The sequence below is a fragment of the Anarrhichthys ocellatus genome, unplaced genomic scaffold (genome assembly GCF_004355925.1).
Source record: "Anarrhichthys ocellatus isolate YVR2014 unplaced genomic scaffold, GSC_Weel_1.0 scaffold39, whole genome shotgun sequence".
NCBI lineage: Eukaryota > Metazoa > Chordata > Actinopteri > Perciformes > Anarhichadidae > Anarrhichthys > Anarrhichthys ocellatus.
In genome coordinates, this window is record NW_022280069.1 from 657,172 (window position 1) to 672,724 (window position 15,553).

Below are 15,553 nucleotides of genomic sequence, written 5' to 3' on the forward strand. Positions count from 1 at the left end.
AAAGGTTGAAGCCTTTGGTTTGATCTCTAACAATGTGTAGCATTTTATAAACGTAAATGCTTTTTAAAGTAAAATCGGTAAAGTAACCAGCAACTTCAGCTGTCACATCAATGTAGTGGAGTTTAAAGTACAACATTTCTCTTATTGTAATATAGATATTATGTTACATAACTTAGCTCAGGCAAAGTACCTCAAAATTGTGCTGTAAATGTACTTTGTTACTTTCCACCACTGGTGTAATCAAAACTTTACTCAAATGTTAATCACAGACAGATGAGATAACATGAATTTCTGATTGACATTTCCATGGTTTGACATTTCCCTTGAACCTCCTACTGTGGGCACAATTATTCATACAGAGGAAATCATTTGACCAAATGAACACTGGCAACAAGATGAGATATGTTGTGAAGGTGCCTTATTAAAGAATTTCCCAAAGAGCAAAACATCTGGGTGTCAAGTGAGCTGTACCTTTGATGCAGCTGGTCACTGCCAGGATGCTGGAGCAACAACACACGAACAGGAGCTGCAGACCCTTCATGACTCCATGGATGTGAGTATGACACTGTGGATATGGATACAACATTTGTATTATATCTACCGCTTCTGTAATACTGGACATTTATCATTCCAGTCTAGGCCAACATGAATTTATCTTTCTGTAATATACACTTACGATACACACACAACACAATCAGAAATAAAGCTATATACCTCAAGTTTACATTATTTGAAAAAAGATAAGAAAATCATTAGTTGCCATGTGTGCTATTATGTGTAGTGAATGGAAAAGTGCTATTACCTCAAGGGCTCTCCTGGTGCTGTTGATGTCTCAGACAATGAATGAGAGATGGAACTGAGGTTTAACTTATCACCGGTTACATCACAGGAAGTCAGACCTTATTCGTCACAGTATTTTTTTCTTATACCTTTGATTTGGTTTTTTGGCACCAGCTCTTTTACTCATAGTGCCAGCAAAACAATTTAGGACTGAAGATAATTCTGTTTCTTTTCTATTTGATGCACTGTAGAGTGAAGCGTTGCCTTTGTGATTAATATCATTTAAATGTATGTCCTGTCTTGTTACTATTGGTAATATGTTTTGCTGTACTGTTTGTAATCATGTTTAAGTTGTAATTGAAGGATTTTAAGAATCAACTTTGTCAAAAAACTTTGTCCATCCAACCCGACAGTCGGAATTAATGGAAAAGTTGGCTTCGTGCCACAGTAACCTTTGACAGCACAAGGTGTTATTCAATCCTGTTATTATCAGTTGGGAAGCAAAATCAACCCCTTTCTGTCGGCCTGGAGAATAATATTAATACCTTCATTTCATCCCATCTGTATTACCATAAATCAATATTTGTCATTTAGCAGAAAAGCACTAAATCGTCTACAATTAGTCCAAAATGCTGCTCGAGAATATCCCATGTTAAGCATCCCTTCATTGGCTTGCCATTGAGTCCGGAATACATTTCAAAATTCTAGTAATCACTTACAACAATACATGGATTTGCCCAAAGCTATATTTCTGATCTGCTCAGCCCATGTGTACAAAGGTGTGCACTTAGTTCAGCAGAAAAAGCTCTTCTCACAGTTCCTAGTCTAGACTCGCAACCAAAAGTGCAGTTATCTATATGAAAAAGGTAGGCTGGTCTCCACTTGCAACAAGAAGGGTTCGCTGTCATTTGTGTCCACAAATGTCTTCTATTCACATCTTCTCACCTTGAAAACCGGACCAAATCTCAGGCCTGTTCCAATTACCTCTCGGACAAATACTTGGGAAGACTCTCATCCCATTGGGTGAATTGAAACTTGTAATTTGGACCCTCTCAGAGCAACCAGTAACTGTTGCTGATGCGGTTTGTATGTGAGTATGCGTGACTGGCTGTGTTTCGTCTATTCTTATTTCTCCTGCAGGACTCAGATCTCTCTCAAAAGAGATCTTCATCTCAAAGTGACTACCTGAAATAAAGGTTACAATAATATTGTTCTGTATGTTTGTATAATGTCTGCTAATGGCACTCCCTAAACTTAATATGTCCTAAAAGGTTAGATACCATTGCAACATGCGGACATGTGTGGGTCCATCAAATAGCAACATACAGTATCTACTTACGCTCTATGTTAACTTAGATTTTATTCAAAAGGTCAAAAACTAATAGTTTTTATTAATTAACTACTGATTGGCGTAGGCTAATAGAAGTAATTGTTTTCTTAATAAATACAAATTTTATTGTACAGATGATAACAATTTCCTCCAAGTATGCTCTTTTTACTGACGTTAAAGTTGCAACAGGATGGATGGTTACAGCGGTTACTGAGAAAATGCATGCGCAAGGAAAACAGACATTATCTGACATCTTGATAAGGTAGCATGCATGCCGGTGCCACAGTACAAGCCAATGACCATGAGAATATGAAGCTGTACATACAGTGACAAAAATAACAAAACAAAAAAAATCATCCTCCAGCAGTACGAATCAAGGCAATATGTTCATCCCTTGGTGCATGTCTGTAGAGTGTGACGACCCATCTCTGAGTCCTGTTTTCTGGCTCTAATTTGTCTTTCAGGGGTTCGTCTTTCGACACCTGAGCCTGGTGGAGTTCCAGCTACAAAGTCTCTCCACCTGAACGTGTATGCCTCCTCTTCCTTGGCTGACACAGCTGCTGTTTAGTTTACTTTGTTTCAGGCATCCACACATGCTGACATTACTGATTACTGACTCTCCATGTTTGTAATAAGATTCTGGAGTGTCCCAATAACAATGATGGACTGCCCAGTGCTTTATTATGATCTACTAATAAATTGATTCTTTTTTCCTGTCTTCAAATCGTCAATTAATTACTGATGGTCTGATCTGCATGTAAGTCAACAACAACAAATATAATTGTTATTTTGGCACACTCCAGTCTCAATAAATGTCATCGCTGTCTCTCTCTCCAATCAAATCTCTCTCAAATGTCTTTAAAGCAAACAAACATAATAACAAATGTTATAAAAACAAGGAAACCTGATTATATACAAAGTGCACAACTAAAACATTTCAAGATTAACAGAATATACAGGATTACTGATTGTGTCAGTGAATCAGCGGCGATAATCACGGTGTTTCAAGGAGTTCGGTGTCAGAGTTGCTGAAGTCGTCTTCGATAGTGCTACATATCATCCACTGCTTGACGTAGTTAGAGTTCAAGCTTTTGTGCTCGTGAAATAAGTCAGAGTGCATCTGCTCCGCTGCGTTTGAGTCTGAGGCTCGAGGGCTGCCGCACTCTCCAAAACCACTGTCAATAGTGTCCAAGTCCACGTGAGGGTAGCCGTCTTCTGACTGTTCGTTTGAGGAGAATGAGTCTAGTGACACCCTCTCTGGTTCATTAAGCTGGGCATGTGGCTGAAAGTTTATATTTTCCATTGACAAGTTATTCAATATTTGGTTTTCATGTTGTGGTAATACCCCGCTTTGCCTATGAGGTCCCTCTAAATCATAACCAGCATGTTCTCTGTTGCCTTCCTCAAATGAACCAAAGCGTTCTCCCTCTTGGTAACTTCTGAGGGGGTTTACAGAGCTCTGTGACGCGACTTCCTCCTCAAACTCCTCTTCTCCAGATAGAGTCACAGTGTGGATGGAGATGTGTCCGGTGGAGTGTCCGGTGCCCTGTGAACTGCCACCGTCCTGGAAGAACAGCAGCGAGTTGCTGTGAGGCTGCAGCGTGTGGAGGAACTGACCACCCTGTTTCATCTTGTTGTCCTCGCTGTAGCATTGTTTCTCGTTGTTCCATTGAAGGACGTCGTGCTGCTTCTCGCTCATCATCTGAGCATGTGAGTTGATCTTCAGGTAATCGTACTCGCTGAATATGGGCTTCACCCACTCCTGCAACAGAACAAGTGGAAAACATGAATCTGGAATATTAGCTTAAATAAATCGAAACACAGGCCAATAAATATTTAGAGGAACTTATTTACATTCTTGCTGAGGGTTTGATTTACGATTGAAACCACTCACATATCGGTACGGTAAATATGAAGCCGGAGCCAGCAGGGTTAGCTTAGCATGAAGTCAGGAGGCAGGGAGGAACTGTTAGCCTGGCTCATGGGCTGATCGTGCATTAGTTCTAGCACGCAACTCCCAGTAAAACCACAACTTTTCATTTTCACACTTTGGCCATTATTATACACCTCATCAAAAGGAGAGAACCTACTCTTTATCTAATCTACGTTTCAGTATGTTTTACTCACTATTACTGCTTGTTTGAAGTGTGAGACATTATTACTTGGGGATTTTCAGCAGGATCCATCAGAACATTAAGCTACGATTGTACACGTCTATATACATCTAATAATTAGCCCAGTGCAGACACAACATGACACTGAAGTAAAGGAAAATATTCCATGGGGTGCCTGAAGTGAGTTCATCAGTTCAAATGAATATCTTGTATATATTTTTGGAATAACAATAAAAGGTTCTAACCTTGGATTGAATACATTGCTATCTTAGGCATGAAACAAGATGATTTTCAGAGTCCAGCTGTCAAATAAAACGTCAGCAGCCTGCAGGGATTCAGCCCGTTTTTATGTTTAGTGCTCAATTAAGAAGTAATATTGTACAAATCTCTCCACAAATCTGCATGGCTGCATGCTACTGAAATGTGAACTGTCTGCAGCCGCATATAGCCTCCATTCAGCAAGGTGATGGCCAGATAAGCCTAAATCTGTATCTTCATGCAAAGGCCACCACATCCTGAGGTACAGAGCTCAGCATCACTGAACTGTCTCTGATCTGCTGAGAAAGCAGGCTGCGCCGCAAGAGCGAGATAGCGCAGTCAAACTAGAACAATGCTTTCAAATAGAGCTGGTACAGTCTGTTGCAGTGATCCCGAAGATGTGATATAAAGTACAAAGAAACAGCGTAGAGAGTAACAAGGATTCTACTTTGCCTGTCACAAAGCACGACACAGCCGGCATGTTGTTTCACTCTCACACTGTCACCTACTTTCGCACCAGATTTAGAATGATGTAAATTATACGTTTACAAATGACCTACATGCAACCGCATGTAACTAAAAGAATTAAGTAAATTAAAATCCAGTTTGATGAATTTGAGAGTGCAATATCGACACTCTGTCACTATCTTTCATTTAAAAAACAGTCTTTATGATGGAGGTCTGGTGGAAAATTGCCTGTGGAGTATTTCAACGTATTTAGAACTAAACACAGATCTGTCATCAATACATGAAAATTGTTTGATGCCAGATGGAGATTAGTTAAAATTCTGACAAAGGTTGAGCAGCATCTGCACTCTCTACCTAAAGTAAACTCCTTTGGAGCAGATTGCAGTCCAAAGTCCACTAATTAAGTCTTCAAAAAGGCATACGTGGTTATCAATGACCTGACAAACGTCCTCAATAAACTAATGTCATCACATATATGTGTTTATCGTTTAAAACAAATAGAAACAAGTTAAATTTTCTTCCAGAAGTCACAAGACTTGTGAACAGAGAAGGTAAAATTCACATGCACCTTCTGACATTTGTGCCACAGACATTATCTCATTAAATCATATTTTAAAAGAATTGCTCATTCAATTGTATTTATGTGTCTTTTTATGTTCGTAAACAAGCTTGCAAAGACCCATGAGGGACATAGTATTTTTAATTTAATCTAATTAGAGCACAAAATGTTGCTCATTTAGCCCAGTTTAAATAGTTGTGCCAGTTTAAATAGTTGTGCTAAATAAAGCACAACTATTTCCTTTTCTCTCTAGTACTTCCTGATCTCTGTGTTATTTGCAGCAGTAGCACCCTCTGCACGACCAACATGTGTAACTGCACACAGATCTCAAGCTGCTGGGTTTTTTGAGCTTGAAAAGGTTCACTCAGAAGTAACAATATATCCCGATATTGTTTGACAGAATACAGATAATGTGATGATATTGTAAGGATGACTATTTGTGTTTTTAATAGATACAGTATTTAAAGATGACATAACTCTTAAAAGCAATCATGAAAAGCAAGATGGAACATGGTGACAAGTGACTTTAGGGCCATGTCCTTTTCACTCAGATAAAAATGTCTCATAAGACCAGGAGAAGATTACCTCAAAAAAGCAATATGATACAACATCTACAGTACATCCCTCACTATACTGATATCATTGTGATACACGTTATAAAACAGCAATACTGAAATCTGCAGCTGAAGTTGGTGAAAAGTCTTTTTAGTTTGTTTGAAAACTTGATTTTGTTTCCTGGGTTTCAACTGCTTAACAGCTGTTCTTTATTGACTGTAACTAACTGTATTAACTGTACAGCATTTGTGTATCTATCTTTCTTCAACTTTTACCATTCTTGGTTTTACTGCGCTGCTTCAGTAAGTCAAATTCCAGTGTACATTGCACATTTGGCGAATGAAGCCATTCTGATTTATTGGACACTTCTGCCAAGCAGATGCTCAGTCACTTTAATCATGTTTGTTAATTTTAGAATAATTGTATACCATACATATTTCTATGTACTTTTAGATAAGTCATGTTTGACATGTTTTGGGTTTCTTATGCCACGCAAGAGGGAAATTCTACTAGTTCTAGTCCCTTTTGGCTACATAGTCCGACAGAAATCAAAGCTGCGTTGAAATCGCATTCATTTTCTTATTTTTACTTTTAATACATTCTGCAGCTGCCCTTAGAAAGAATGTACTGTTGCATGCGGTTTGCATTCAATTGAGACATACTGTACTACGTCATAACATGGCACCTTAAACTACTTGCTCATATATCTGCTGCTCAAAGGATTGTGGGTTAGAATTGCCAGAAAAGCACGAGTTAGGACTTCGTATGTTAGTTTGGGTATAGGAACACACACATGGTCTGCTCTCCATCAGCCTTAACATTAAATTAGCACACATGAATAAAGTGAGTGGGTTTCATTGAAAACAAGAATCAGTCTGTTTGTCAAACGATAGGAAGAAGAATTTAAATTAGGGGAAAATGTAAAAAAAGGTGATGGAAAAGATAATCATAAAAACATTAGCATGTCAAGCCTGACACAAAGACGCTGACAGATCTGTACAAAGGGGTATTTTCCACTGGGGTGGAAGAGGTCGGGCTGTCATACACACACATCTACCCACGGCATGTCAGACAGATGAAAAACGAAAAGCCTCTTGAAGCCCCTGCACACTGAGTCATTCACATCATAAATGCCCTTAAATGTGAAGTCAAGGGAAAGTCCCATCCAGCGGGGTCCAGATGTACTGAAAGTCCCCACATGGGCAACACCTGCTGGGTACTTTGGAAATTACACACAAAGCCCAAAGTTTGTTTTGCTTTCTCTTACCTTAAAGTTCCCTCCATAGATGAGATCGAGGGGCTTGAAAAACTCCTCTGCCTTGGGGATGTATAAAATCCGTTGGAGTTTTTGCTGCCACCACCTGAAACGAATATGAAATGACTTCAGAACAAAAAAAACACAACATCTGTAATTCACTTTTGATGAGGTGATTGTTCCACAGTACAAAGCTGAAGTCGACTGAACTTTGGGATAAAGTTTTTAGTTCATTCAGGGCAATACTGTCCACATATGTCATTCCACATCGTTACCATTATGTGCTAATTTGCAGTGTTAGTTTTCACCCATTTGGCTCCACTGGCAAGAAAAAGAGTGTCATATCTATAAGTCAGAAATAAACACTCAGTCGCCAATAGTGGTGTCCCCGATTGAGAATTTACATAGTCAAATCTGATTGGTCAAGTCTCACCTATCGTCGACTGATCTTCAAATCTTTTATTTGCCCTTTTTATTCAACCTTTGTGTATCTATAAAGAAATAAGGATGCTAATTTTATTTTTTTCCCCTGACAATAGCATGCCCTCGTTAAACGATAAGATTACTTAAGGGCGGCTGTGGGTGAAGTGCTAACAAGCCGCCCAGCTGCGAACCATAAACAATACAGAAACAGGTTAAATCAATCATTCAGCAGCAGCTGCAGTGTATGCGCAAAACAGGCAACTGTCCCCAGTTCACCCGTCTGAGGAGGGTTAGCAGCCACCACGATGCGTGCATGTCTGGGATTCAACTTCATGGTCATGTTGGAGGCTGCAGATTGTGGTGCAGTTGAACTGAGGCGTTTCTAGTTATTTGTCTACACTCGTTGATATAACGAGTATATCGTTATGTCAACGATATACTGTATATCAACGATTATATATCAACGTTATATAACGTATATCAACGTTATATCAACGATATACTGTATATCGTTGATATACAGTAGTTGACAAAGTATTGAGTCTGCAAGCATAACACGATACAATCAAGCAGCACCACAAACAAACAGACAATAGTGTGCGCTTGAGTTGAGCTTGTGTTCTTTCTTGTCACTGTGTGCCGTTAATAAGTGAGGTGTCAGCTCTCACACTGATGCTCTGCATGACTTCCTATGTCTGCGAGCCATTTCAGTGCAAAGTGCCGCTGCACGTACAGCGCAGCAGTGGTTTCTGTATATGTGGGAGGTAATGCCAGGAAAGGGTAGATCGAAGCAGTGAGAAGCTTTTGCTAATCGTTTACTGGAAGACAAAGCGTTGCTGACCTTAGGACTCTCTTTCAAGCTTTGCCAAGTTCTTTTTCTGTGCAATGAATGTAGATTCAATTAATTGTAATTTCAAAAGGAAATTTAACCTTTAAATATGATTTGCTTTTATTTTTATAATGATAATAGTTGGTTCAGTCCAAAAAATCTATTTCTACAAGCTTCTCCAAAAAGCTAGAACTAATGACTGAACATCGAGGCCCACCAGTTTGACAACGAATGAATAAGGCGTTTGAGTCGGCGCGGTAAACGCCATTAAGTTGCAAACCCGACTGTATTTTGAGAATTATGGAAAAGTGGACCACTTAGAATTGTTAATCAAGAGAAATTTTGACAAGTTATCAAGGTTCTGCTGGTAGCTCAGCACCAACAGCCCAAGACTCAAGGCTCAGAAAAGGAACAGGTTCAGATCAGGGTCAGATCTGCATACGTGAAGGAAAAAAAAGTGTTTTCAGTACTCACGGTTTTTTAAAATAACCCAGCAACAGAACAAGGACAAGAATGACGGACAGGGTGACGTACCACCAAAGGCCATTAGTTCCTGTAAAGGAGACACAACGTATCAATTATCTACTGACAGAAATGATATGATTCCTGTTTCTGAAATGTTTATATGAAGGATCAATGCAGAAACGCATACTCGTATGATGGTTTAAAGCATGTAAACAAAAAAATAACATCTGTGACTAGCATGAGAACCAAAGTTGATTATTTCATGGCTCCAGGCCGGAAGGTGCACTTATCTTCTACCTTCATACGTTCCTCTAATCCGCCAATGTGCAGCGGAACTCCACTCGCTCCATGGACCGAGATAGGGATTCTCAGGACACATCTTGGCCTGAACATCCACAGTGTAGATGACATGTGGTTGTAGATTCGTATGGTCTAACAGAGCCTTCTTCTCTGTCGCAAAAAAGGAAAGAGCTGGATCCTATAAGAAAGGAAATAAAAGCAAAAGGAAATCTTTGGATGGCTGTCGTGAGCAGAGACAACTGACAATAATAAGCTGCAACAGCCTCTTGATTTTGTTTTGGTGTTTTTGCTCACATATCACCTTCGAAAACTCTTTGTTGTCTCTTACGCGCACCCTGTATGTGAGACAATCGTCTTGGTTGCTGTGGTCCCAAGTGATGTTGTAGAATATGTCGGTGTTTGTCACACGAACATTGACAGGAGGCGAAGGTTTCACTGTGAAAGTGAAGTCCCAAAGGGACCAGGGGGGGACATTATGAAAGTGAAAATGTGTGTATGCCAACAATACTCTACACCACTACAGGCAGCTGAACCTTATTTTTAGCTATTGTCTTAATCTGGAGGGTAAAGCAGGTGGTTGGAAGTTTGCTGCCAAACGACGATTTAGGTATGCAGGGGAAGTTTGTCAGTACGATTCTTGTCATCTCTGAATTTTCCTGAACTTTCAAACCAAACAGAAAATGGTTTATTGTACAGTAATGTGATGGCTGTATTCAACAAGTGTTTTACAATTGTAAAGCTGTGTAAAATATGCTCACTGGAAGAATTAGAATAACTTAACATGTAACTTCTCATTAATCACTTTTAGACACATTTTCATTTGACTAAAATATAAAGGATGTGATTGCTCTGTGACCTCTTTTCATTTCCGTGTTATCCTCCTTATCTGTTCAGCAGAAATGACGAATACATAAATGTCAAACTTCTCAGTGATTATCAGTTTAACTTACCCACATCACCCAGTGCCCATTCGGGTGACACACTGGCATTCCCTTGATCGCCCTGTCGACTGGCTGTCACGGTACACATGGTTTCAAGGAATGCAACTTCTTCAAGCATCTCCGGATACATTACGCACCAGGACTGAGGGGGTTTGACTTCACAGCTTCCATTAACCACAAGATCTTCATAACTACAACAGATAAACAGCAGTGTGATATTATCGATAATGCCCGGTGACGTCAAACGACGTCTCAGCACCAAAGGTTGTGGTTTGTTTTTTTTCATTATGGAAAATAACAATCTATCTGATTATTCTCTCACTTTATTGAATTATCCATTTGTCAAAGAAATAATAAAAAGTCATAAAATAGTAAAAAAGTATTGTAATAATTTTCCACAGTCCACAGCGATGTGTTCAAATTGATTATTTGAATTAACTGTTGTCTATGTTATCGCCATTAAATGAATGACATATATCAATTGTATCATTAAAACAATTCATTGTGGTTAGTCTGTGCCGTAGTTTAGAAACAGCGTCGACATTAAGTTAAGATACGATAGAACTTTACATTACATAGTTTGTCCACCAGGAAGCACTTGCAAGTTTATTTTTCAAAAGTAAAATGTTGCCACTTGCTTGCTACAGATCTTGAACAACCCAAAAATATTCATGGCATACTTTCATGTTTTAATAAATAACAATCAGCAGCATGTTGATTGTTATTGCATTATTTAACTCTCAAACATCAATATGAATTGGGTCTACTCCTTCAATGACAGTAAAACATGAGATAAATTCCCCATCATGGCCTCAGTGAAGGATGTTTTGTATTGAAATCATTCTGATGGGCAACGCTGTGAGGAAAGTGCTATAAAGACAACCAATTAAATCTCTTCAGCAAGCTGCAGGGTTTCCATTACATCAAAGCAACTGTTCTGAAGCAACTCCCATTTTCAAAATATGGCCGAAAGTTGCCCACAAGGCAATAACAACTGACGAAGGATTTAAAAAACAGAAAAATAAATTCAATCAAAATGTTACTAATATTAATAAGAGCAAAATATTCAAATTTACCAAACTCGGGAATCCCGTAATTCTGATGTGGGGGGGGATAAACAGCTAGCGCACTAACATTTGAATAAAAGTTAGCGGGGCTATGATGAAGTCGCTTACTGTAATGCATCACCATAAAGCATATTTATTGTACCTGCACTTGACTGTGAGGAGGCCGGAATATGTCGGCACAGAGTCTGAGCAGGAACAGTTCAGAGAAACCGTGTAGTCCGTTGTGCAGGTGACATTGCAAGACGTGACTGCAGCAGAAAAAAGAAGTGCAGTCAGTTATAATTGTATTTAAATATTTAACATTAATGCTGTACCAATGTCTAATCCATTAACTGTATTTGTTTACCAAACCAATCTCACTGAAGTGAAGTCATTTAATTTAAAAGGGAAACTTGGCTGAGGCCACAAGCATCAAGACAATCACACAACAATGTACAAGAGTAAAACAGATCTTAAAATGAGTACATTACTGTGGAGAATTGCCTTTAGAAATACATAACAGACCACAAAAGACAGTGAATAGATAAGCCAACTTACCACCGTGGACATACAAAGTGAGGTCCCACAGCAACAACAGGAGCCCCGGTCTGAGAGCCATAGGGACGACCCACTGTTATCAGCTGCTGGTTAGAAGGAAATACAGCAGCTGAAACTAAATATAGGCACACTTGTTGGAAATCTTTCTTCTTGTAAGAGAAAAAAAAATTAAAACACTGAGAGAAAATGAAAAGATTCAGCCTTTCTATGGGAATTTGCTGCTAAATTAATTATCAACTTCACAACAGCTCCAAAATCTAAAATCAACATCATCACTAGTATTAAAATCGATAGTTAAATAATTCATATCAGAGCATTCATGTTTCTTAATCAGAATTATAAGGTAATGAAATAAATTACAAATGATCTCTCAACCCAGCTAAACATCTTAAAAAGAACATTTTCCATCGACATTGTTTCTGTTCTCATATTTAATACAGTTAAAGAATCGATCATCTTACCTTCTTTCAATCTAAAATGCTGCCACGTAATCAGCCAACACGCTAACAGAGTCACCGATGCACTGACGTCTGTGTGAGAACGTTCAGTGGAACAATGTTTCGGGTTTGGTTTGTGACTGCGAAGGCATCATCGACATCAGCGGTGTGACTAAGGATGTGGTTTCAGACCCTTTGAACAGTGTCTGTGCGGTGCCTTCCCACCACATCCACGCTGCTCCTATGAATATGCAAAAGTTAACCAGAGAACCAAAGAAAGTCAACAGGAAACTGACATCTTCTAAAAAAATCATTAAGTCATCCTATTTGCGTCAACTAAATAAAGAAAGACAAATAAAAGAGAAGTGATAAATCAATTTTCAGCTGAGGGAATGACACAGATACATACTGAGATATTTCTTCTTTCCCAAATAGTTCATGTTCTACTGAAACTAATCACGAAATGTATTAACTATCTCAACGCAACTCCTTACTCATATAATTTATAACATTCATCAGAATGCAACTAATACACGTTTCATTACTGAGATAAGTCTGTACGCTGACACCAGAGATGTTTTTTAACACCTTTCAAAAGACCCTTTTCATAAACCACCTACATGTCTGAAATAATTCAGTAGTTTCCACCAGAGTGTAGACCTGCTAAATGAGTCATACTCCTGCTGTGGAGACCCTCAGAACAGACTTTTAATCATTAAATTAGCTCTAAATGTCATTAACTCAGTGCTTGTTTAGCTGTATATACATGTTCTCCACCAGCAGTTTAACATAAGAACCATCATTCATGTGTATATTACATGCCATTTAAACTATCTTACAGCGCAGTGCTGTTTTTGTTTCGTACAATGGGTGGGCCCTTGTGGTATTCAAATCACCAAGTAGGTGTGCAGATGCATCTTGTACCAATATTAGTCAAATGCCACAAAGCTGTACACACTGTGTGAAGCTGTTCCTGCCATTGCACTTGAGCAATGCAATGGTCTTAAAACTAGGGTTGATCTCCATGTGCTGCGCCGTGGAGCTGCAACTATGTGTCGGGTTAATCGATTAGTTGATGGACAAAAAAAAAAAAAGTAATTTTCCAAGCAAAAGTGTGAAACATTTCACAACCACAGCTCATCAAAAGGAGAATTGGGTGCTTTTCCAGATCTTACACGATAGTTAGTTAAATATTTTTGGGTTTAGTGCTGTTGTACTGTGACTGCTGGTTAGGCTGGGTTAAATGGAGAGGATCAATTCAGGATTAAAGATGCAGTACATATTTTTGCTCTTACCTGTGCTGCTTGTATTGGTGTGGGTTGCCTAGTTTGGGAGATATCAACTGTAGGCTCATGATTTCTGGAAAGAGACATTGCTGTGTGAGTTTTTCAAATGTATCTTTTTGGCGCTTTGAGCACCACAATCCGAGTGCCATACAGTCTTATATTCTATTATACTATACTATTATATTCGAGAGGAGGCAGACATTTTTATGACCAATATCTCCAAAACTAAGCAACACACAACAAAACAATATAGATTCATAAATAGCACTACAGCACTTTGTTTTTGTTTGGGGGCGAACTCTCCCTTTAATATAGTTTAACTTAATGTTATGCTGTATTATTGCATCACCTAATACGATGCTGATGGGGGAGTGTTTGTTTGACTACTGCTGCTCCGTCATTATACTGTAAGCTTCGGTGCAGGTTAGAGCCCAAAGTCAAGTCCAGTGGTCTCAAACCTAATCGGTTAATGCAGCCAAAAGCCTAAATGTTGTACTACCACTAGAGGTCATTATAAGGGAGGTTCATTTGCAGTTAACAGGCATTATGAATTCATTTGATGTATATCTGCAAATGCACTCACATAACTTAATGCTTTCTGGTTCTTTCCACACAGTTATTTTTACTTTTAACAAACCTACAACATGAAGTATAAAGGATGGTAGGCACAACATTTAACACAAGTGCAGATTTGACCTGACAGTCGTCTGCTCACAGTATTCTCAGACTGTTGTGCTGGCTCATTCTCTGTGGCCATAATCAGTATATAGTCATAAGTAAAGGGATACATCATGTTGGTTACCTTAAGTTTGAAACAATGGAAGCAGAAAGAGCAGAAAATGCAGCTGTGATGTGGGTGAAAGTCTGTAGTGTAATGAAAATGACAAGATATGGTGGAGCAAACAGGCTGCCTAAAATATTCTATTATCTGTTGTGTTAATTTCCACTGAATTACTGTAGATGTGAACTTTTGATTTATTCTGTGTTGACAAATAATGTTGTTTGTCTCTGTATGTAATATGGGAGATTGTGTGTGGAGCATGTTTTTGCTGTTTTACAAACTATAAAAACAGTTTTGGTGTATGTGTCGCCTGTCTTTAAAACTGGAACTTGTGTTTCTAACTGGAACTGAGGTTTAAGACCATAGTGTGTACTACATCTCTATCAGAGGGGACATTTTGACCAGGTCACAACAACCATTATTATGGATATCTCTCACATTATTCATAAACAAAATAAATGTAATGTAGTGAAATCATACATCTGCCCATTTTAATGCCAGAGACGATGCATAATACAGAGATATGTTTATTATTATACTTATAAAGGGCCTGATCAGAGAACCTTATTACGCCATTTTATTGCTTTTTTTCTCTTCTTTGGTGAGTTTTGGTAAAATCTCATCACATACAAGCCCGTGTTTACATCGATATATAATGTCACGTTTTCAAAAAGTCACCTCATTGCAAAGATGTCAAATGCAGAATAAAATCAAGACCAAAGCACAATGATAATGCATGACGACAGACACCTTGTTAACTACAAATTAGGACATTTTTGAATTTTTTTGTGTGGGTGATAATCTACCTTTGTTCATTCAGATTGCCATCCTCCTCTTCTCCCACGTCCCATTGGCAGGTCACTGCTGGTGTACCACAGGGCTGCTGACATTACTGGCATGCAAGTCCAGAGTGTTCACTGAGGATTGGGGGGGGGGGGATGTATGCTGGTGAAGCGCCACATGAATTGATGGCCATTGCAGAAATGCCATCTTTGCACTTCTGCAGAGACGGATGGAGGCGTTGCTGTTACAAGGCGCAGAGAGAGAATGGTGTTTCTGAACAAAGAGAGAACCATGTATTCATGCGAGGGGGAAGTAGGCCAACAAGCCTCTCTGTGAAAAAACTGGATGTCATAGAGAGAATGATTCCACCTCTGATAAGGAGGCG

General features: G+C 38.9%; 1 protein-coding gene across 3 annotated transcripts; it reads right to left on the reverse strand.

Annotated features, from left to right (window-relative positions):
• Positions 1-2,259: 2,259 nt before the first annotated feature.
• il21r.1 (interleukin 21 receptor, tandem duplicate 1) lies at positions 2,260-15,286 on the reverse strand. 3 transcript variants are annotated; one of them, XM_031867573.1, is made up of 11 exons: positions 15,192-15,286; positions 13,614-13,677; positions 12,343-12,559; positions 11,882-11,964; positions 11,487-11,592; positions 10,287-10,468; positions 9,638-9,771; positions 9,334-9,514; positions 9,046-9,124; positions 7,332-7,425; positions 2,260-3,872 (listed from the first exon to the last, which is right to left on the reverse strand). In XM_031867573.1, exons 4-11 carry the CDS (start codon positions 11,940-11,942, stop codon positions 3,105-3,107), a joined length of 1,605 nt encoding a protein of 534 aa, XP_031723433.1. In that variant the 5' UTR covers positions 11,943-11,964; positions 12,343-12,559; positions 13,614-13,677; positions 15,192-15,286; the 3' UTR covers positions 2,260-3,104. The 3 variants fall into 3 exon arrangements, with proteins under 3 accessions (XP_031723433.1, XP_031723435.1, XP_031723436.1); XM_031867575.1 differs by having other exon boundaries at positions 11,882-11,967; XM_031867576.1 differs by having other exon boundaries at positions 11,882-11,996.
• Between the last annotated feature and the right edge of the window lie 267 nt (positions 15,287-15,553).

Excerpts from the sequence above, each read along its gene's own strand:
- il21r.1 (XM_031867573.1), bottom strand. The coding sequence starts at position 11,942 with ATGGCTCTCAGACCGGGGCTCCTGTTGTTGCTGTGGGACCTCACTTTG. Across the intron at positions 10,469-11,486 it reads CTCCTCACAGTCAAGTGCAG|TTATGAAGATCTTGTGGTTA; the intron begins GTACAATAAATA and ends TATCTGTTGTAG. Across the intron at positions 3,873-7,331 it reads TCTATGGAGGGAACTTTAAG|GAGTGGGTGAAGCCCATATT; the intron begins GTAAGAGAAAGC and ends GTTCTGTTGCAG.